We start from the raw sequence: 21,041 nt of genomic DNA, 5'->3' as shown, positions 1-21,041 counted from the left end.
CACATGAGTTTAAGCAGAATGCGTAAGACCATGACCCACTTGTTTCAAACCACGCAAAACTGCAAATGCGACGAGAAGTGCATCAGCGAGTGCAATTCGTGTTGTCTGAAAGTCACCAATAAGCCCAATGAAGCAGAGATCCCGCTGGCGAGCGCCAGCACCAACCTAAATAGACTCTGATCATCTAAATTGACTTCAATTAAATAACAACCGAAATTGTTGAAATGCGCCATTACTCCCTCGGCGCTAATCTAAGTGCCAATAGTCAGGGCGAATGTTTTATTAATAATAGCCTGCAGTTACTGTTAATTAATAATTAAGCGATGGTGTCGTCGATCGGCATCAGTGCGCGTACGCCGCTGTCTCGACGCAGCGCGCATATCAGCTGCATCCCGTGCGAGCTCTTTCTGTCACTCACAGGTACTGGGACGTGTGCAATCCTATTATATTTTTTTATTTAATATTTATTTTAATTGAAGTGGGACAGTGAATGTAAGGTCAAATTCATTGTGATAGTACGCAATTCATTTATAAGTGTTCTTTGGATTTTTGGATAGACATCGTGTACAGGTACATTAATATAGTCTCACAAGAATTGGAAACATCCTTGGTGATTAGAGTGTTTTGAAAATAATTTGCAATGGACGTTCTGATTTTCCCACGGCTATAAATCATGAAAGAGACATACGAGTGGTGTTGATGCGGATTTACAATAAAGGACTATGGACTTTCAAAATAATGATGTGGGCGTTCGTGCCCTACAATAGCAACGATACAAACAAATATTGGGAGAGTTTGTGGGAATCCCGCATGGTGCGCCGACGACAGCAGCGCGGAGCCGCGCGGCCCGCAGCACCCGGCGCGAGGGGAGCCGCGGCGCCCGCCGGGGGAGTGGCTGCACTCTGCCGCGATTGGTTTCCTGGCGCACTCGTGCCACGGCCGTAAGCGCCCGCTTCACGTATTCGAATTTGCTCCCTCCAGCGTCACACTACGACTGAGAATAGCATTTACACACTCGCTCTCGACTCTCTCGGACGCACTACTCATTGGTTCAAAAGCTACGTCGAGCGACGTATTATGGTAATATAAATTGACCAACCGTAGACCAAATTCGGTTAGTTCGTTAAAGTTGATTAAAGCCATTTAACCGGGACGGACACGAGGATACGAACGGCGCGAGCGTTCGTCGATCCCGGGGGTTTGGTTAAATGAAGTCAAATTGTTTAATATCGGAGTAGATAAATCTGAGTGTCGGGTCGCGTTCCGTGGAGCGAGCTGTGCACGGCAGGCAGCGAGGCCGCCGCGACGGAGCCGAGCGAGGTGCGCGCCGAGGTAGCGGGCCCGCTGCCGCCCGCCGCCGACGGCTACATGTACGTGTGCGAGGGCGCCGGCGCCGGCTCGCGCTACGAGTGCGCCTTCGAGCCCGGCCACCACATGGAGCAGCCACCCTTCGACGACCACATGTTCGGCGAGTTCGGCAAGGAGCACCACGTGCAGGTGGTGGTGGGCGAGATCAGTGAGCTGTACCGTGACGACCGCCCGGTCGCTTTCGCACCCGCCAGTGACCAGAAGCGCAAGGACGAACCTTTGCTACTGCAAGCAGTGGACTCCAGCCCGGCCACGCATCCACCACCGCCGCCACCACCACCTTCTTCTAAGAAGAGTGACAAAAAGAAAAGCGACAATAACGGAATCAAGAAGAAGAAAACTAGGTAAGTCTCGTATCATATTACTTCTTACTTCATCTATAAGTTTACTAAGTTGACAACGCATTTTTATGCGTGGTTTTTTAACCATTTCAAAATATTTTTGCACTCTCTCGCTACGCATCTTCGTAGCAACGAGCTACGAAGATGCCTACGAAGACTACGTTAACATTTTGGGAACGTAGCACGTCGTAGCTTTCTACTACGAAATATTCGTAGAAAGTACGTAGCAGAAAACAAAGGGACTGCATTATAATAATGATATTTACATTGAAAATATGATGATAATATTATTGTACTTACATATAAACTTTTTGTAAGTTTTTAACAATGGAGTGTTAATTATGATTTTAGCTTTTTTCTTTTAACTTTTTGGCGGTGGAAAATATATCATTATAGGTATATAGTTAAAAAATATTAGTTACCTATTGTGAATTATCATAATCATTTATTATTGCCTTTTTAATATTGTATCGTGTTGAACAATATAGAATCAATTTTCGGTTAGGTACAACTAACATACCTTATTTATAGTTCAACTTATTTATATGTAGTTCAAAGCCAAAATAACGAGACAAATTGGGAGCATATAAAACTAGAGTGATCAAAATTTATTTTAAAATATACCCAAAGACAGTTTTAATATCATATAGGTCGTTGTCATTATAAGTATAATACTTTTATACCTACATTTTAAAATTGTAATTATTATAAATCTTATCCTCAAATTACAATATTCACCGACATTGTTATTGCTAACTGTTAGCTCGAGTGTAACAATAACTTGTGATGCTTTTTGTTTTGAAGTGGAATTAACGAGTAGTGGGTCCACGTGTGTCGGCACGCGCCTGTCACAGGTGCCCGGCGCAGGCGCACCCTCCCTACTTTATTGTACCTTTTGTATTGTATCATCGCTAAACCACCCCAGTTTATTATTTGCATAACTAATACGATGATTTTTAAAACGTGATAAAACCATATGGTCTGATATTGTTTTATTGAATGTTTACTTTTTTATAAGTAAATGAATTTTCAATATCAGTGGTTTTTTTAAGTATTAGTAAAAAAGTCTGATAGATGATGCTATTTTTATTAAATAATGATCCCAATCATCACAAGGGTAGTTGATTTAAAACGTATAGTATAAGCAAATCATTTTGTAAGGTAGCTAAAACTAGCTTCACCTCAGTTAATGCACATTGAGCTTTTTAGGGTAAAATAGAATAAGATGTTATTTCTATTCCGATTGAAGGATTTTGAATCTATGTTTGTTTAGTATAGTATAACTACACTTAAATGCATTTACTATACGTAAGTAATTATTATCTATTGTGTATTTCATCGAAACACATAACCTTCTCGTCAGAATCTGAAGAAGGTATTATAAATATATCTAAAAATAAAAACTCTAGTTGCTAAGCATATCTGGCATTTTAGCGGATTTTATAATATTCGTCGAATTTTAAAAGTTCTTAAAGTTAGGGGTAACGGGTAATAAAACTAACATACCGTTAGATTAAAAGATTATTATGAGTTACGTAAAGTTTATCAGATTGTAAATACACGGGTCGGGTAATAATTCATAACGGCTCGACACCCTTATGATCTAGACAAAGCTTGTATTTCTAAGTAACTAGTTAAACTTCAAACAGACGTCTTGCAATAACTGCTGTACAGCTATAAAGGCGACATGTTCCGTTCAGATTAATTACCCGTATGACCGCGGGGAGTCAATTGCCTTATCGCACCATCTCTTGAATGGAGGGACCCTTAATGAATGTAGCTGCAACACCATCTCACGGTGATCGCTTTGTAGATTGTGTGCGGTACAATTATGTAGTTCATCTTTAAATGTTTATGATGTTCATAAAGTGCTTCCTAGTGCAGCTACGGGTCATTCTAATACTTTTTTGAAGTAGGTTTCTTTGATTAAACCAACTAAGTAACTTAAGTGATCGATAACAGGGATAAAGTCACTTAATCGGGTGACTTTAGTTTGCTTGTTCTTCTCAATAGGAATTTATACTTTGGAGCGGAAAAATAGTTACCAAATATAGTATCGACCGACATAGACATATACTTTTAGTTTTAAATATTTCGTTATTTGACTTTTAGTAGTGCCTTTCGAAATAAATGATTTGAATTTCTCTTATAATTTCACATCCATAGATTTTGTTTCGAAACCACAATTTTGATAAAAATTAAAACGAGGTGATGGAATAAATATATGGTGTAACAATTAATAACACGATGCCACTATAAGTCAATTGGCAGGCAATTAGAGGTGCTCGTGCGCAACGGGGGTGAATTTAGTTTCACGCTCAATCAATTTCTGCGCGTGCGCCACCCGCAGCCATATTGCACACGTCAGATGGTAGATGTATTCGTGAATGATAAGAATAAATTTATTTGTGAATGCATAATTGAGAGTATCGTTTCCAAGTGGGGCCATTTATTTTAAACACCACTAGTATGCTCCATGTTTGCAACGGGGACCGCAACTAAGTCCTATAGCTCTTATAAAGTTCAAAGAAACTTAAGTTCTTAGAGAAGTTGCTTAATTTATCGTAGGTTAGGTACTGTTGAATTTATCATAAGATTTTAACCGTGATATTTTCTTTTGCAGGACCACTTTCACGGCGTATCAACTAGAGGAGTTAGAACGAGCGTTTGAGCGCGCACCATACCCTGATGTGTTCGCAAGAGAAGAACTGGCTCTTAAACTTAACTTGTCGGAATCACGAGTACAGGTTGGTGGATATTCGTTAATATAATGTTAGGATATAAAATGCAGAGTAAGGAACAAATCCTTTAATTTATTCTTCTTTCGACAGGTCTGGTTCCAAAACCGAAGAGCGAAATGGCGTAAGCGAGAACCTCCACGCAAAACTGGATATATCGGTTCCAGTTCTCCGAGCTCCACGACTTTAGGAGGCAGTTTCTCTGGCATCGGTGGCAATCTACCAGCCTTCCCACAGAATGGCCTCCCAGCTCCATCTGACTCCTGGTCGTACCAGCACCCCTATGAATTATCCTCGCACCATCTTCTGTCATCAAGCAGTGCTGGATATCCAAGTTTTAACACTCAGCCGGCAGCGTATTCTTACACGACCGTCCTCAATGGCCACGACGGCCAAATGTTCGCTCCAAGGCATTCCTATGAATACGGAGAAGGTAGTCCGCCTCCTTTGGGAGTCCGCGATTACCCGATGACGATGGCAGCTCATTCGCCACAGATGGAGGCACACGCACACGACGAAAAGCTCGAGTATCGTTCGCACGAGCACGAGGACAAGTACCCGGCGTGCGCGCTGCAGGAGGAGCCGCCGCGGTACGCCGCGCCCGGGGAGGAGTACGACAAGTGCGCGCTGGTTGCACACGACAAGCACTACGAGATGGAGCGGCACTCGGACCTCACGCAGCCCGTCGTCGTCAAGATGGAGCCCAGCAGCGGCCAGGCATACACCACGCTGCCCCCTTTTTTGAATTGAAATACTCCTTTTCGAAATTATCCTAGCGTTAGTGTATGAAGCCAGAGTAATTTCGAAAGGGAGTATTAGCCAGTAGTGTTGCAGTCGGTCATGCAGACTGTCTTCTGTATCCTTGTTTTGTTCTCAAGTGCTACCTATACTTTGTATGAATTAATTCACTAATACTACATCGTTTCAGTAGAAATGAGTTCTTATAAAGTGTAGGTGCTTTCGATTTTAAAATATAAATTCTATTATTGCTATTCGACTAGGTAGGTATTGAATTAGTTAGGTACAATTTTATATTTTTATAGTTACATTAATAATGCTTTGTTTTAAAGATTTTGCAATAAATGTAAATAGTACCTAATTATTTAAATATAATAAATATATAGAATTAAACACGCGTGCCTATATAAATAATTATTAAATTGTTTGTAAGTTTTACATAATTTATGATTGTAGTAATTTTGAATGTAGGTCCTACTTTCCATTAGAAAGCTAGTGGTGCAGACATTTATATAAACTAAACGTTATTAATGCCTGATGTTATGAATAAGGTCTATTTCGCTAGCCTTTCAATGGATAGTAAGTAGACACTATTATAAAGAGTGAAAATACTCGTAGACTTCGCTTCTCGTGCATTCCTCGTGCCTTATATCGACAGTAGTGCCTGTTATTAATTGTTATACCAGTTTATCCATTTTTGTATTGTATTAAGTAGATAGACGTAGACATATTGTATACTAAAGTACTTTTTCTCAGTGAATTAAGGGTAAGTACGTTAAGTAGGAGATAGTATTTTGTAAATATGTTTTTGAAAACGTGAAACAGTTTGTGCCAAAAATTAATTAATAAGTCGCCCAAACTTGGGGCAGCATCCAATAGGTGCTTATTTAGAGATCTAGTTCGTATTATAGAATAGATTGTTTAGGACAGTTTTATACTAGATACTCTTTGTTCCAGAAATTTAGATTTTCTTTACGACGACTATTTCATAGGCTTACTAATCTTAATTAACTTAAAATAATTAATTGACAATTTTTATGAAGAATTTTTTATTAGTGAGCCATGTCCAAAATAATTTGTTTTTGTAACGCTGACAAAGTTTAACGTGTAAAATAACAACTACATAACTTGTATGCAACGACAATACCTACGTAGATACATATGCAACGCCCATTTACTAGCCAGGGTACAGCCTTAAAAGCGCCATTGTAAATGAATACTTATCAAGAGGATACAACGAATAAATTGCTACTCACCGCATTGAATCCAGATTTATGCCTAGGAGATAAGTGTTTATGCCTTGCAGTCGACGGACTTGACTGGGGTCAGGGAGGGCAACGACCTCTCAAGAGCCATTCTTGCACTTAGGATCACTCTTAGTTATAATACGGAACGGTCGACCTGATTCTAGTATGTACTACAATACAATGCAGTAGCACCACTTGCCAATTCAATAATCACACTTATCACTATGAAGTTAAGGTGTAGAATTATACGATAAGTCTTTTTTTTGTGGTGAATGCTTTAATTAATCCTGGAATTCTATTTGTAGGAATATTTTAGTAAATTAGACTTTTTATTCTTATTTATAGGTGTCATAATCTGATTGCTGATTTTGTTCACAAGTAAACAAAAACAACTTTGTTTCAGCAATCAGAATGGAAATTAGATTTATCGATAAAATAACTTAAAGATACCTAGTATTGTTTTGTTGGACTTTTGTTTGGACAAATTATGGTTTAATTTTTGTGTTTTTCTTAAGGGAAGCGTGTAGCGTGTAGCGTGGGTTGGTGCACAGTAGAATTAGTGCGGATTGAACATTATATTTAAATAATAGGTTTCTAGAACATAATTCGTTTTAAGTAGATGATAAAATTTTTATATGCAGCTAGTTTTAAAATCATTTAGCCAGATAAAACAACGAATCCTTTAATTGCCTTACAACGATGATGTTGCCTAGCTTAAGATATTATTTCTTTTTTATTTTTAAGTCATAAAATCATATTTATTTATTAAGAAAAGGGACCAAAGTGTTTACCAAAAATAAACCTCTTTTTTACATTCTAGATATTGCGATAATTATACAGCAGGGTGTATAATAGTTAAATAATGATTATTAAATATCCTCTGCCTGTATATTCGTTTGTTAGAGCATTTAATTCTTTAAATTAAGTTACATTTAAGTTAAGAGAGCAATAAGCTGGATATTTTGTAATATTTAAATATAAGAGAGACGAGAAATTATAATACGAATGTGCTTAAAGTGAGTTTTTTTACTATCCTTATATATTTTTATTTACACTTTCATATACAATAATTAATTACATATTGTACAAACTTACATTTAAATAACAACTCTTTTTTCATCAGTCAAGGTGGCGACATTTCGATACTTTAAACGTAAGTAGGTTACAAAACAGCTAATTAAAACCTGGAAATCCTTTCCGTATAATATAAAAATCTTATAGCACAGTAGTTATACTGCAATAACACGAATTATTTGTAACACTTATATAAATAATTGCAACTGTTAACTGTTAACTTTGACGCTAAAGAAGGTAACATACTACATACTAATTGCCACATTGAAAAGACCTTTAATGATTACTGAAACTCTTCCTTAGTAACGATTTTGTTTCCAAAACGATTGCTAAGGACTGGGTTGTGTAACCATTAAATGACTCTCAGTGTGGTTACAAAGTAGAGTTACAAAAAGTAGAACTTTTAGAAGCGAAAGTGTTAAAGTAACACGAAGAAATAGGAAAAAATCGCAACATCATTTCAGTCCATTCTTTCTGTCTACTCATCATCCTTTTTGAGGAATATCAGTTTAGAGGATTTCTTCAAAAAGTATTAGATTATATCTTAGTACGATGCCACCGTCAGTTCTTCTGCGTTTCAACTTTTAAACCGTCCTGCCGACACCAAATACCGTCTCCACTGAAATGGTATTTCTTCTCAATGGAGTACAATACTAAACTAAGGATTTGTGCGTCTGTGAGGCAGTCGTAGCGAACGTTGCTATAGTTCAGCTCATCATTCTGTGCAGCACTCACTTCTCGGCCGCTACGCATACTTAGTATCGTCTCTATGTAGTATTTCACTTCGGAGCTGCAAATATAATAGAACTGTTATTAATACTAGGAAATCGTACAAAAAGGACATTTTTGATGGTAAGAAGGATATCTATCTAAGACCAACAAGGTATCATGACTGCATTCCTTTTTGCTTTAATGCGAGCGACATGTTTATTCGGCGCTCTGATTGGCCTGTTCCAATTTGTACCGTTCATTTAGTTGTTATTTGGATATTTGTATGGTGGCGGGTAGACGGTAATATTTATCGAATAAATCAGTTAGCTGCTAACCCTCGCCTTTCATTGACGCTGCATTGGCGACGAGGATGGTTATTACGTACCTAATTAGTTTGGAAGTACGCGTGTGTTTTCGTTAATTGTGATCTCAATATGCCCATCGGAAAGTTAGAACCGTTCAGTTTAGGTTCCAAACAATGGCCTGCCTATATACGCCGAGTTAATCAATATATATTGCTTAATGACGTCAAGGACAACTTGAAGGTGCCAATGCTCATAACGGTCGTGGGCGAAGCTACATATTCACTAATGTGCGACCTTTGTTCCCCTGACTTCCCGGAGAACAAAAACTACGAAGAGTTAGTGAAGTTAGTGGGCGATCATTTAGAACCGCAGCGATCGGAGATCGCCGAGCGCCACGTGTTCAGGCTGCGGCGGCAACGTGATGGGGAACCTCTGACAGAATATCTGCAGGCATTGAAACATCTGGCAACAACTTGCAATTTTGGCAAATGTAGCAAGTGTTCTACACTAGAGGAAAACCTGAGAGACCAGTTTGTCTCGGGCCTCGCAAATGACGCAATGCGTTCCAGAATTTTTGCCGAAAGGAAAATTGAGTACAAGGAGGCGGTGGAGTTAGCACTAGCTCTGGAGGCTGCAGAGAAGCACGCGGAGGTGAGCGGCAGCACGGTGCCGACTACGACCTCAAGTGCAGGCGGCGGGGCAGGTGAAGACCTGCACTACACACGTAGCGGGCGAGGGCGCGCTCGCGGCATACGGGGCACGGCCAGCTCGGCTGGCGCGGCGAGCGCGGCCCGTGGAGGGAGCACGGACCGCGCGGCGTGTTCGTCGAACAGCGGCTCAGCGGCGCGAGCCGGCGCATGCTGGCGGTGCGGGAGGGCGCATCGCGCAGACAGGTGCCGTTATGTGAATTATAGTTGTGATGAGTGTAAACAAAAAGGTCATTTGAGAGTGATGTGTAGGTCAGTGAAAAATAGTGGAAATCGGGCCGACAGTCGGCAAAACTATCTGAGTGAGGACGATTCGGACGAGATATTTAAAATCGTGATGATGGGAGGTAAGGACAATAAACCGTATTATATCAATGTAAGCATAGATAACTTTGAAATCAAGTGTGAAATCGATACCGGTAGCCGTATTTCGGCTATTGACGAAGAAACATATACCCGCCAATTTTCTCATAAAATTATTAAACCGGATAATTTAATGTTGCGCAGTTATGCCGGTTCACGCATCGAATCACTCGGTTATATTGACGTCTCGGTTCGATTACGGGATGTAGAAGTTAAGTCCTTGCCTCTTTACATTATTAAAAATGGAGCGTGCCCGTTACTGGGAAGAGATTGGTTGCGTGCACTGAATGTCTCGCAAATTAACCTTTATAAGATAACCGACGATGGATTCGTGAACCGATTATGCGCGGAATATCCGGAAGTGTTTACCGATAAGTTAGGAACTTGTAAGCGAGCCATTCAGCTTCAGCTTATCAATGATGAGCCTGTGTACGTTCGCGCGAGGCCCGTGCCTTTAGCGTTGCGCGCGCGCGTTGAGCGCGAGTTGGCACGGCTGGAGTCTGACGGCACGATATACCGCGTCGATTATTCCGACTATGGTACACCCATCGTGCCAGTTGTTAAAAAAAATGGGGATATACGGATATGTGGGGATTATAAGATTACGATCAATCCTAAACTCAAACGGGATTATTATCCCTTGCCTCGAATTGATGAGCTGTTTGCTAAATTAAGTGGCGGAGAAAAATTCACAAAAGTCGATCTCACTCACGCTTACGAACAGTGTATGCTAACAAAAGAGTCCCAACCTTATACCGCCATAACTACTCACCTCGGAACATATGCCTACCGTCGGACGCCATACGGTTTAGCTTGTATTCCCGAAAAGTTTCAGAAACTAATGGAAGAAACACTACGGGGCATTCCGGGTTGTGTGGTTTTTCTTGATGATATTTGTATTACAGGTACTAATGATAAGGATCACCTTAGTAATTTACGAGCTGTACTCGAAAGGTTGCGCAAAACTGGACTAACTGTTAAATTAAGTAAGTGTAGTTTTTTACAAGAAAGTGTTAAATACTTAGGCTACATCATTGATAAAAAGGGGTTACGACCCGACACTAACAAATTAGAGGCTATTTCCAACGCACCCAGACCGGAAAACATAACCCAGCTAAAGAGTTTCTTAGGCATGTTAAATTATTATGGAAAATTTATAAGTAATTTGAGCACTTTATTATACCCATTACACAATTTATTAAAAAAGGAGGTGCGCTGGAAATGGGATCATTGTTGTGAGCAGGCGTTTATTGAAGCCAAACGAGTTCTCCTGGGCGACCGCGTATTAGCACATTACGAGGAGGGGCGGCCACTCGTACTATCAGTGGACAGTAGTGCGTACGGTTTAGGCGCTGTGCTGGCACACCGCTACTCGGACGGCAGTGAGCGCCCGATCAGCTGTGTGTCTCGCACGCTAAACGCGGCTGAGCGGAATTATAGCCAACTGGATAAGGAGGCACTCGCAATTTTGTTTGGTGTAACAAAGCACCATCAATACTTGTTCGGTAGAAGTTTTATATTACGTACAGATCATCAGCCGTTGACGCACATATTTGGTGCTAAGACTGGCATTCCACAGACTGCGGCCAGCCGGCTACAACGTTGGGCGGCGCGCCTGGCCGCATACGTATATACGATTGAATTCGTGCGCTCGGCTGAAAATGGGCCGGCCGATGCTTTATCGAGGTTACCGTTACCCCAGGAGGCCCGATTGGTTGATTCAGTTAATTATATCAATTTGATAGAGGAATCTTTTCCTATAAGTTTTAAAGATATTGCAAGGGAGACTGAAAAAGATTCATTGTTATGTAAAATAAAAGGTTATGTTACTTTTGGTTGGCCGTTTTCAGTGACGGATGCTGAGAAACCGTATGTCGCAAGGAAACAGGATTTATCTGTAGAATTAGGGTGTCTCATTTATAAATATAGGGTTGTTATACCGAAATCACTACAAAAACACGTATTAGCGGAAATTCATGAGGGGCATTTAGGAATCAATAAAATGAAAAATTTATCGCGAAATTATGTGTATTGGCCGAGTTTAGATAAGGACATAGAGGAGGTATGCCGTGGGTGCACAGCGTGCTGCGCGGTACGCGACGCGCCGCCGCATGCGCCGCTGCACCCGTGGGAATTTCCACTACATCCTTGGCAGCGCATACATGCTGACTTTGCTGATTGCGGGGGCACGAGATACTTAATCATGGTTGATGCCTATTCTAAATGGATAGAAGCTATTGCTATGCAAAAAACAGACGCGCAGGCGACCATCTCAGCCATGAGGGGTGTTTTTGCTCGTTTCGGGTTACCGTCGTTACTTGTCACTGATAACGGACCACCATTCTTCTCGCAGGAATTTAAAATGTTTTGTAATAAAAACTGTATGAAACATGTGACTACGGCTCCTTATAGACCGCAGGGAAATGGGGCAGCAGAAAACGCAGTTAAGACAGTAAAAAAAGCGATCAAACGTGCCTTGTACGAGGGCGAGGATGTTACCACGGCCCTAAATAAATTTTTATTTAAATATCGTAATTGCCAACATGCAACGACGGGCGTGTCACCTGCGGTGGCTTTACAAGGACGTAGGCTGCGCGGACGGCTCGACGCTTTGCGACCAGATGTTTCGGCCGTAGTGCGCAGTGCACAAGAGCGGCAAGTGGCCGCTGCAGGCGGCATGCCGCGTGCGCTGGCGCCTACCGACACGGTACTGGCCAGAGATTATAGCGCGAGGGGAGGTAAGTGGTTACCAGGCACCATAGTCGAACAGACGGGACCGGTCTCGTACAAGGTGGACGTTGGACGCGGAGAAAGCTGGCGGAGACATGTTGATCAAATTGTACCTATACATAATAAGAACCGCCACTCGTTATCTCGAACAAGCATTGTTTCCGCGAATAAAGATATGTCACCCGAGCGGGAGGTTCCTCCGGTCTGTGAGGAGTCTGAGGACACATTTGTGGACGCGTCTGACGGCGTTGGTGAGAAGTCACAAACCACCGGTACGGAAGCGGCTTCAGGGCCGGTAACCTCACCACCACCGCCAGGAGCGTCTGCTCGTGCTATGCGAGCTTATAATCGGGCTCGACTTAATTTGTAATATTGTATATGTATCTATAGGTAAGGCTTAGCTTAAGGGGGAGAGATGTACCGTTCATTTAGTTGTTATTTGGATATTTGTATGGTGGCGGGTAGACGGTAATATTTATCGAATAAATCAGTTAGCTGCTAACCCTCGCCTTTCATTGACGCTGCACAATTAATCTACCAATCAGGTCTAAATGCAGTAACATTTCGATTACGGAAACGTAAAACAAACTCAAACTAGGCCCTCAGAATATTTTAGTTTACTATTAGTATAGTTGGTCTTAAGCTGGAATCGATCTTATAGCTTTAAAACGTGTCATTACATAATCAAAGTAGACCCTAATCTTTTATTTAAAAAGGTAAACTTACACAGGATACAGAAGGATCAAACAGTTATTAATAATGATTTGATGATCAAACTTATTTCTAAGGAACTGTATGTTCTCATCGATGACGCTCATGGCGACGTGTAGCCAGTACTTGTGGCGCCTCAACTGGTTCAGTACAGCGTTGACTTGCGCTGCCTGCCCTCTACCGTCGTGAGGTGGCAATTGGAGAGACGAAGAAATCAGTATCGCTATATCTCTACCGCATACTTTGTCACCAAAACTACTGATGTAACTGTGGAAAAATAAAAGAAGCTTTTAATATTATGATTGTTATTTATATTACAGGACTAATGATTAAGGGTAAATCATTTTCAAACTCGGTTGATGAAACACTCAAATAACGGTTTACTCACGTAAGTATGATGACACCTAGCGCGGCGCGCAGCGGATGCTGCTCATGAGGAAAAGTGACTCGAAAGCTTTTCTTAGTATACTTACGTGAGTAAACAATTCAATTATTCTTGGAATAAAATTACCAAATATATATTAAACAACTTACTTGTGAAACACTTTCGACGAAGATACCAAGTGGTTGAAGCTGAAACATTGCTTCTTTGCTGATTCTATTTTAGTGAGTCGATTCAGCATTTTCTTCTTATGTATTACGAGGAGAAGCATCTGGAAATTGGAATATTATAATTTATTAGAAAACTTCTTGAACTAAATAAAATAAATATATGTAGGTACAAATCATTGTCTCGGAACTCATAAGCACCAATGCCAGGCATGGATTTGTAATTTGTAGTTTAATTCTTTTAGCCGAATTTTCTGCATTCGAAATTCTAATTTGAATTCAATTGTGGTGTGCCTATGAGCCTATAGGCTCATTTCTTTTTTAAAGAAACCATTACAATAGATAGAAGAGAAGGTATAATTTTAATTGCATGTAAAGGTAAAAGTAAGTAACAAATCATTAATTCTTACTCTAGGGTTTGTAGATAAGACTTTGTACTCTTTCAAACTTCTAAGCTCATCTAGACGCTCGCGCACTGTTTCTGGTCGCATGCAGTACACTTTCAAACATTTTCTTTGAGTTTCCTCAGATATTCTGTATTCCTGAAATTATTGCAACATCATTATGTATTTTTTATACAAAGAAGAATATAATAATAAACTATAACAAAAATAAATAAAAAAATTATAATAGAAACTTAAATTCAAGTGTCCTTATGATTCAATTCACATTACCTCCAATATATTTCGAACTTGGATAATAGAATTATAATTATTCTTCAATATGGCTGGTTCTATTTTCAAAACTTCTCTAATATCCATGCCCGCCAGTGTGCTAACATTTTCTAAAATGAGTTTGGTATGTAAAGGATCAGCGGCAATAACAAAGCCATTTCTTCTGATTCCTGCTTTGTCGAACTTTATGTCATTCTCTGCTATTCTGATTGCTTCTTGGATGTCTGACATTGGCTTATGTTGGAGCGGCAGATAGTTTCTACAGTACTTTTGAAACTCTTCTTGAGATACTGCTAACTTCCAACTGAGAAATCTTTCTAAGATACTCATTCGAATTGTTACTGTAAAATATTTATAAAACCTATAAAATTATCTAATAAACTATTATTACACTCTTTTCAAATTATGATTTTACTTACACACTGACGTCTTAGTATCACAAAACTTTTGTAATGTTTTACCACTCTCTGGCCATTCTTGGAACTTGTCCAATATTACTTGTTCTAATTGTATGTCTTCTGATAATAATCCTTCTTTCTTTAGCCAAGCTATAGTTCTCTTTCTTATAAATGTGTGGTACCTGAAAACAGTAATATTAGTTAATGTGAGTAACTATAAAATGGGGTAAATAGACTATTCCCCCATTTAACGGTACTTATTGAACTGTTGTATTTAGAAAAAATAAATCATTTTTTATGTGCCTTTGTCCTTGTATAAATAAAAATGAAAAATTCTATTATTAATCAAAGAAAAAATTATATTTTAACTCACTTTATAATTTGTTTAGCTGAAATAGTTACAAAGTGACATTCTCTGAGTATATCACCGTAGTTCTCCATAGTGATGGGGTTCATGCTGAATACATGGAGGTTGCTACAGGCCTCCTCAGCCGTGATGCCAAACTTTTGCAGTATCTGTAGTGTGCACTGCAAGCTGTCATGTGTTACTTCCATTATGTGCGGGTGCTTCTTCTGGAGAACTGTCAGGTGATCTCCAGATATAGTTGTACCTGCAGAATTGAGGTAAATACCAGTTAGTTGGATTGAAGGAATTGTAAGTTTCACTGTAATATTTTTTTGTTATTTAATTATATTATTATTATATCTTATGTCCCAGTTGTTAGTGGGTGCCCCTTAAAATATACTCTAACTTCTGAAAATCCATCCCTTAGACGACCCACTGACTTGTATATTACTTAAGATTTTACTAATAAACAGGTTATCTTTTGAAATTCTCTTAATAACCCCAAAAAAATTAAATGAACACTGTAGGTACCTGTAGTTTTCTTGTAAAAATCCAGAAAAGGTATGCCATGAGAGTATCGTCTAGATTTAACATGAGAAATGTGTGAAAAATTTAAATTTCCTGCACTTAAACATCTCCAACTTTTAATGCACAGCCTCATATTCAAATTTTGTTTGTTGCTTCTCTTATCAACTATACGTATAGTTTAATAACTATACGTCATTAAGTGGTATACAATATGCCTCATAAAGTATTAAACACTAATTTTAGTGAGAGATTATAAAATGTAAATAATAACAAACATAAACACACCATATATTTTGACAGTGACGTTTTAGAATCACATGTAAATGACATTTACGACTCTTTACACTCATTGATAAAGTATTAACATTATTTTTATTTTATGAACAAATAACCTGACCTATTTTTACATGTTTTATGCTTTAGGTAAATTCGAATGCAAGAAGTCTGATAAATCGTGAATCTCGTGTTGGAAACTCGAAAGTTTGCCACAGTAAATTAATAAGACACCTAAAATTATGGGTGAAACGGAATGTTCATGTCAGTTATCTGTCAAAGTCACTCAAAGTGTCAACTGACTTGACTGTCAACCATGTCAATTTAGCAGGGCCGGGCAGAATACTGTAGCAATATTTGTTAAAATTACGAAATTTTATTAATTAAAAGGTATATCAGTGTGCTTGTGAACGCTAAATATTGAATTGGTTAATTAGCGACTTTAACTAATTGCATACTTGATTGAGCGACGCCTTGGGAGTTACAAAAACAAATGTGATCGTTGTCGTAGTAATAATTTCGTTTTAATTCCTTAAATAAACAATTACAGATGGATTGGCAAGCAGTAAGAAATCAATTTAAACAAACTTGGCTGACTACGGCCCTTAGTTTAATTTTGTTTGCTGGTGTTACGTACTTTCTATTGTGGACAGAGGTAAATAACATTGAAATCTATTAGTTTTTCCTTTTTACAAAAAAAGTGAAGTTATCATAAACTTTAATATTGCTTACAGTGTCAAACAATCCAGATTAACTTGATGCTTGAGGAGCTGGTGTCAGCAGCTGAGACCATTGACGTGCACACTGGCGACGAAGCGGCGCGCTATGAAGGAAAGGTCGTTCATATAGTGGGACCTTTGAGGATACTCGAACCAATATCAGAGCCCGACTACAACATACAAGTACAAGCTGTTAAACTACGGAAACGGGTGCAGATGTACCAATGGATTGAGGAGTCTACGTAAGATGAGACTAACATTTTGAGTCTGAATATAGTTTACCAATAAAATTATTTGTATCTTAATAAGAATTATGTTGCTTATAGGAGTCCTTATACTATGTCTAGTGTATATCTAGTTAGTTGAAATAACTTGAAAACTTTCACCTTTAATGATACCACAAATTCTTTATTCAATCTTAATTCATAGCTTTGAATCAAAATTTTGTTTGTTGCATTTGTATTAATATTGTATTATCTATATTGAATTGATGTTCCTTCAAATCTATGTCTTTAATAAAAAATACCGTAAGTTAGTATTCATTGTATAACATACCCTGGTTGCTTTATTTTAGGGATCAAGATAATTTCATCAGTGAACCTGCTGAAGAGTCACGTAAAACATATTGGTACCACAAAGACTGGCGAGACTATGTAGTGGACTCTTCGCTGTTTTACATCAGACCGGGGCATATAAATCCTGCCATTATGCCCATGAGCAGTGAAACACATATCGCTGATAATGTTAAAATTGGATGGGCATATTTAGGTAATTGTGTTTAAATATTAAGTACATTTTAAGATTTAAATAATTTCCTAAATTTCCTACATATTTGGTATCTTTATAATTAGTAAAGAATTATGTATGTGTACTTAACAAGATTTTTTTGTTTTTTTATTGTCACACCTTTTATCCCTGAAGAGGTATGCAGACGATAAAAAAAACAAGATTCTCCATAAAATTAAGATTACAATCCTGAATTTCCTATGTTTCATAGAGCTATTATATATTTCCAGGCATTGATGTGAAACGCAAAGTCACAGATTATTACGAGATTTGGTCGGACTCCAGACCAGAGCGCAGTGACATCAAGCTTCACTCTGGTTTCTATTACCATGGAGACAGTCCTTTGGAACACCAGATTGGAGATCTCCGTATACATTTCTCTTATGCTGGTCGGGAGGATGATATTGTAAGTACATATTAACATCATAAAAATAATGTAAACTAGACTAAAAATAAATCATGTTGAGTTTAGCTGACTTCCTTTTACCTAAGACTTGTAATATAACTGGTTTAAACTGGGCTTCATATTAAAATTCATTATTTTACAGTAATTCGAATTTATAGTCTTTGCAATCAGCTAGTTGCATATTGCTCTCTAACCAATTACTTATCTTTCCAGTACACAGCAGTGGGCGAGGTGGAAGGCGGCACTATACAGGCTTACAGTCCAACAAGGTTTCCTTCAGCGGACCCTATTTGTCTACTCCGCAAAGGTTCTTATACTTTGAACCACCTCTTTGAACTAGAGAAGAGAGATGCAAATATTCACACTTGGCAATACAGACTATTTGGATTTGTCCAAGTCTTGGCTTCCGCAATGACATTACATCCTGATTGGGTGACACTATGTAAGTTGAATAAAGTTTGATGTAATATAACTGTGATCATAGATATGCCATAACTGGCCAAGATTTTGAGGATGTTAAAATAAATGACACATATATGTGCATTTAATCAACATTTTAATGCAAAATTTCCTTCCCTTTACTATTTTAGTTTTTGTGTATGTTTTACTTAGTAGTTTTCCATCAGGGAACTTTCGTGTTAAAATTCGATAATAAGGAATGGTTTATTCTTTAACAAAAGCTTTTGTTTTTCAGTTTTACAAAGTACATGGGTGTCGAGTAACTTCAGGCGGTGCTCAAGATTTTGGATCAACTTCGTCCTATCGTGCTCCTACACTTTATTCATCATTGCTTTACCATGGTCAGTATACAAACTAGTATAATAATATATAGCAATCGCGTAAATATCACATTTCAGATTCAGAAACTATAATTATGTGTCTGCTATAGTCAACAGTGCATATATTATACACTGATGTATATCCTAAAGATTAAAAATACATATTATATGCCTTAAAAGGTGGTAACATACTATAGGATACATAGGAAGCAATATAGAGGCATACACAATATAATTTATGTCCAATATTGTTGCAGGTTGATCCACAAGCCAGCATTCGGAGCTATAGTGTTGGGATTTTCGATGTTGCCACTTCTTCACTACTCGACACTGATGACGCGCCGCGACGCTACCCAGGACGCTCCTCAGTACACGAGGTGGATCAACAACGCTAACTGAACGACCAATTACCACGAACATGGAATTTATAAAGTGAGAGAGTAAACCTAACTCAGTTCGTTGACCCGCGAGTCATACGGCTCAATATTTATATATATTTTTGTAAGTAGCATTAAGTCCTAAATGAAATGTGTCCCGGCCCGCTTTTTTAGCTTAATACATTAAGAGAGATCATTAAATCTAATCTTAAACGTCAATAAGTGCAATATATTTAATTTTGTAGCTAATATTGGAATAGTAATTATCCCGTCGTTTAGTCGGTAACGAAACGCGTTTAGCATGTGTTTTAGGTACCTTGCGTCCGTCTTCCACTTGGACTACCAATGAAATTATTCTGCTACAGTTAAAATAATTTTATATAGAATTGTAATTAGTGCCAAAATTTGGAAGATTGATATTAATTATATTTTGCTGATGTCTTAATTGCTGCTTAAAGATAAGCGTCCACAGGCCCGAATCGTACGCATCGTACGAATTCCGTATGATGTCATCAGTACGCATCGCATGTAGGCATTGCTAATGATGCTGATCAGTAGGAGACGCAATTGTAAGTTTCTATACAAGAAAAACTAAAATCCGTTGCGTGCGATGCGTACGATGCGGACCTGTGAACGCGTACCTTAAATGAATGTTTTGAAGATAAACGTTTTGACAAACAAAAATTACTAAATAAATGATAGTAGCTGTTTTAAAGAATTAAATACATTTAAAAACAAGTTTTACAAAATAGTACAAACATGATGAGCTGCTTGTTCGGTCTGCCAGAAGATTATGTTTTATAATTACGGGGGCGATATTAAAGGATATATATTTTTTCGTCACACTGAGGGTTCATATCTCGCATTGTCTAGTCTGAATAATTATAACCTAACATTAATTAGTTGTAGGTAGACTGACTGTACTTAAATGATACTGTAACAGGCAAATGGATACGTTTCTTTAATATAATAATAAAATCCTACGCTCTTCCGACTAATATACGTCTCTCATAATGCGATAGTTAATGCACCTTTAGCAAACAACACTAATGCATTACATCTGTAATTAATTCCTGAAATATTGACGAATTAACTAATTTTAAGTCGTCAATATTAAACTACGATAAGCATTTTAACTTGATCAATGCTTTCAGAAATAATATCTAAGGTAATGTTATTATTTTTATGTTATAGGTGTAGGGAACCCATTAACAGTGTTACCAGCCAGAAAAAGTTAACGGTCGGTAAATAAGTAATTTGTATATCGTTTATAGTTATTAACTTTATTGTTTGGTACAAATTAAATTATGTATGTTGTTTTATTTTGTTATACAAAGAAAATTATCGTTGTTGTTTAAAAGCTAAAATGACATTTACTTAAAAAATATTAAATTTATTTATTTTACAAACTGTGATTTTTTTGATATTATTTCTTAGCACAAAACATACACTTAACTACAAATTGTATTGTTAATAATAATCTATAGTTTTTATGTTATATTTTAAATTAATTTAATTCTGTATCATAAATTAACACACTGTGTATATTAGTACAATTATTAAATACATACTGTAGATCATTTTATTCACACACACGATTACACATCAATTTATACAAATCCAATATAAAATGACCGCTGAATATGCGGAAAGATCATATAAAGTGAGACCATAATAAACTGGCTTTGTATAGAGTCGTGTGTACAATTACTCCACCATATCCCGTACAAGGTATATAAGTGAACCAATTACTAAATAAGCGTAGATTAAAGTTTTTACATTGTGAATAGATATAGGCAATCTCTAGTGTCAATAAATTAAACACAGTAGTTGCAGTAACCTAGTTATTCATAATTCACTTAATACGCGTATTTATTTCAGTCTATATTAACTTATCTATTTTAAAAAATACATACGAAATATTAGTATCAATCCCTTGGTTGTGAGAACCGCTTGTGACTGCTGTTGTACCTATAAAATAATACTATTTTCAAAATAAACTCCTTACAAATACCTAAATTTGGTGTTTTTTTTATGAAACTCCTAACAACGTTAAGTAGGGAAGAACATGGGCGAATGGGCCGGCTTGACCGGTGTGATACTATGGCCCCACAGAAAATCGACGTGAAAAACGCTTGCGTTGTGTGATCGCGGCGGCGATTGCTTGCCATCA

At 38.0% G+C, this 21,041-nt stretch overlaps 4 protein-coding genes across 4 annotated transcripts; 3 read left to right on the top strand and 1 right to left on the bottom strand.

The window, feature by feature from the left end:
- Positions 1 to 303: 303 nt before the first annotated feature.
- On the top strand, positions 304 to 7,448 carry LOC118262553 (retinal homeobox protein Rx). Its single transcript, XM_035574019.2, has 3 exons — positions 304 to 1,712; positions 4,333 to 4,456; positions 4,541 to 7,448. The coding sequence occupies exons 1-3, from the start codon at positions 1,369 to 1,371 to the stop codon at positions 5,195 to 5,197; spliced, it is 1,125 nt and encodes a 374-aa protein (XP_035429912.1). The 5' UTR covers positions 304 to 1,368; the 3' UTR covers positions 5,198 to 7,448.
- Positions 7,444 to 15,839, bottom strand: LOC118262544 (transcription termination factor 5, mitochondrial). Its single transcript, XM_035573999.2, has 8 exons — positions 15,532 to 15,839; positions 15,028 to 15,265; positions 14,676 to 14,836; positions 14,257 to 14,597; positions 13,993 to 14,124; positions 13,568 to 13,686; positions 13,049 to 13,300; positions 7,444 to 8,296 (listed from the first exon to the last, which is right to left on the bottom strand). Exons 1-8 carry the CDS (start codon positions 15,659 to 15,661, stop codon positions 8,068 to 8,070), a joined length of 1,602 nt encoding a protein of 533 aa, XP_035429892.2. The 5' UTR covers positions 15,662 to 15,839; the 3' UTR covers positions 7,444 to 8,067.
- LOC118268530 (uncharacterized protein K02A2.6) lies at positions 8,315 to 13,042 on the top strand. Its single transcript, XM_050697428.1, has one exon. The coding sequence runs from the start codon at positions 8,652 to 8,654 to the stop codon at positions 12,690 to 12,692; it is 4,041 nt and encodes a 1,346-aa protein (XP_050553385.1). The 5' UTR covers positions 8,315 to 8,651; the 3' UTR covers positions 12,693 to 13,042.
- Positions 15,840 to 16,099: 260 nt separating the features above from the next.
- Positions 16,100 to 20,887, top strand: LOC118262990 (transmembrane protein 43 homolog). The gene is made up of 8 exons (XM_050697431.1): positions 16,100 to 16,191; positions 16,352 to 16,456; positions 16,536 to 16,762; positions 17,095 to 17,288; positions 17,537 to 17,712; positions 17,926 to 18,154; positions 18,407 to 18,512; positions 18,749 to 20,887. The coding sequence occupies exons 2-8, from the start codon at positions 16,352 to 16,354 to the stop codon at positions 18,888 to 18,890; spliced, it is 1,179 nt and encodes a 392-aa protein (XP_050553388.1). The 5' UTR covers positions 16,100 to 16,191; the 3' UTR covers positions 18,891 to 20,887.
- The last annotated feature ends 154 nt before the right edge of the window (positions 20,888 to 21,041 follow it).

Source organism: Spodoptera frugiperda, chromosome 12 (genome assembly GCF_023101765.2).
Source record: "Spodoptera frugiperda isolate SF20-4 chromosome 12, AGI-APGP_CSIRO_Sfru_2.0, whole genome shotgun sequence".
In the NCBI taxonomy this organism is placed as follows: domain Eukaryota; kingdom Metazoa; phylum Arthropoda; class Insecta; order Lepidoptera; family Noctuidae; genus Spodoptera; species Spodoptera frugiperda.
The sequence above is the reverse complement of the archived record's forward strand: the minus strand, read 5'-3'. Positions and strand labels throughout refer to the sequence as shown.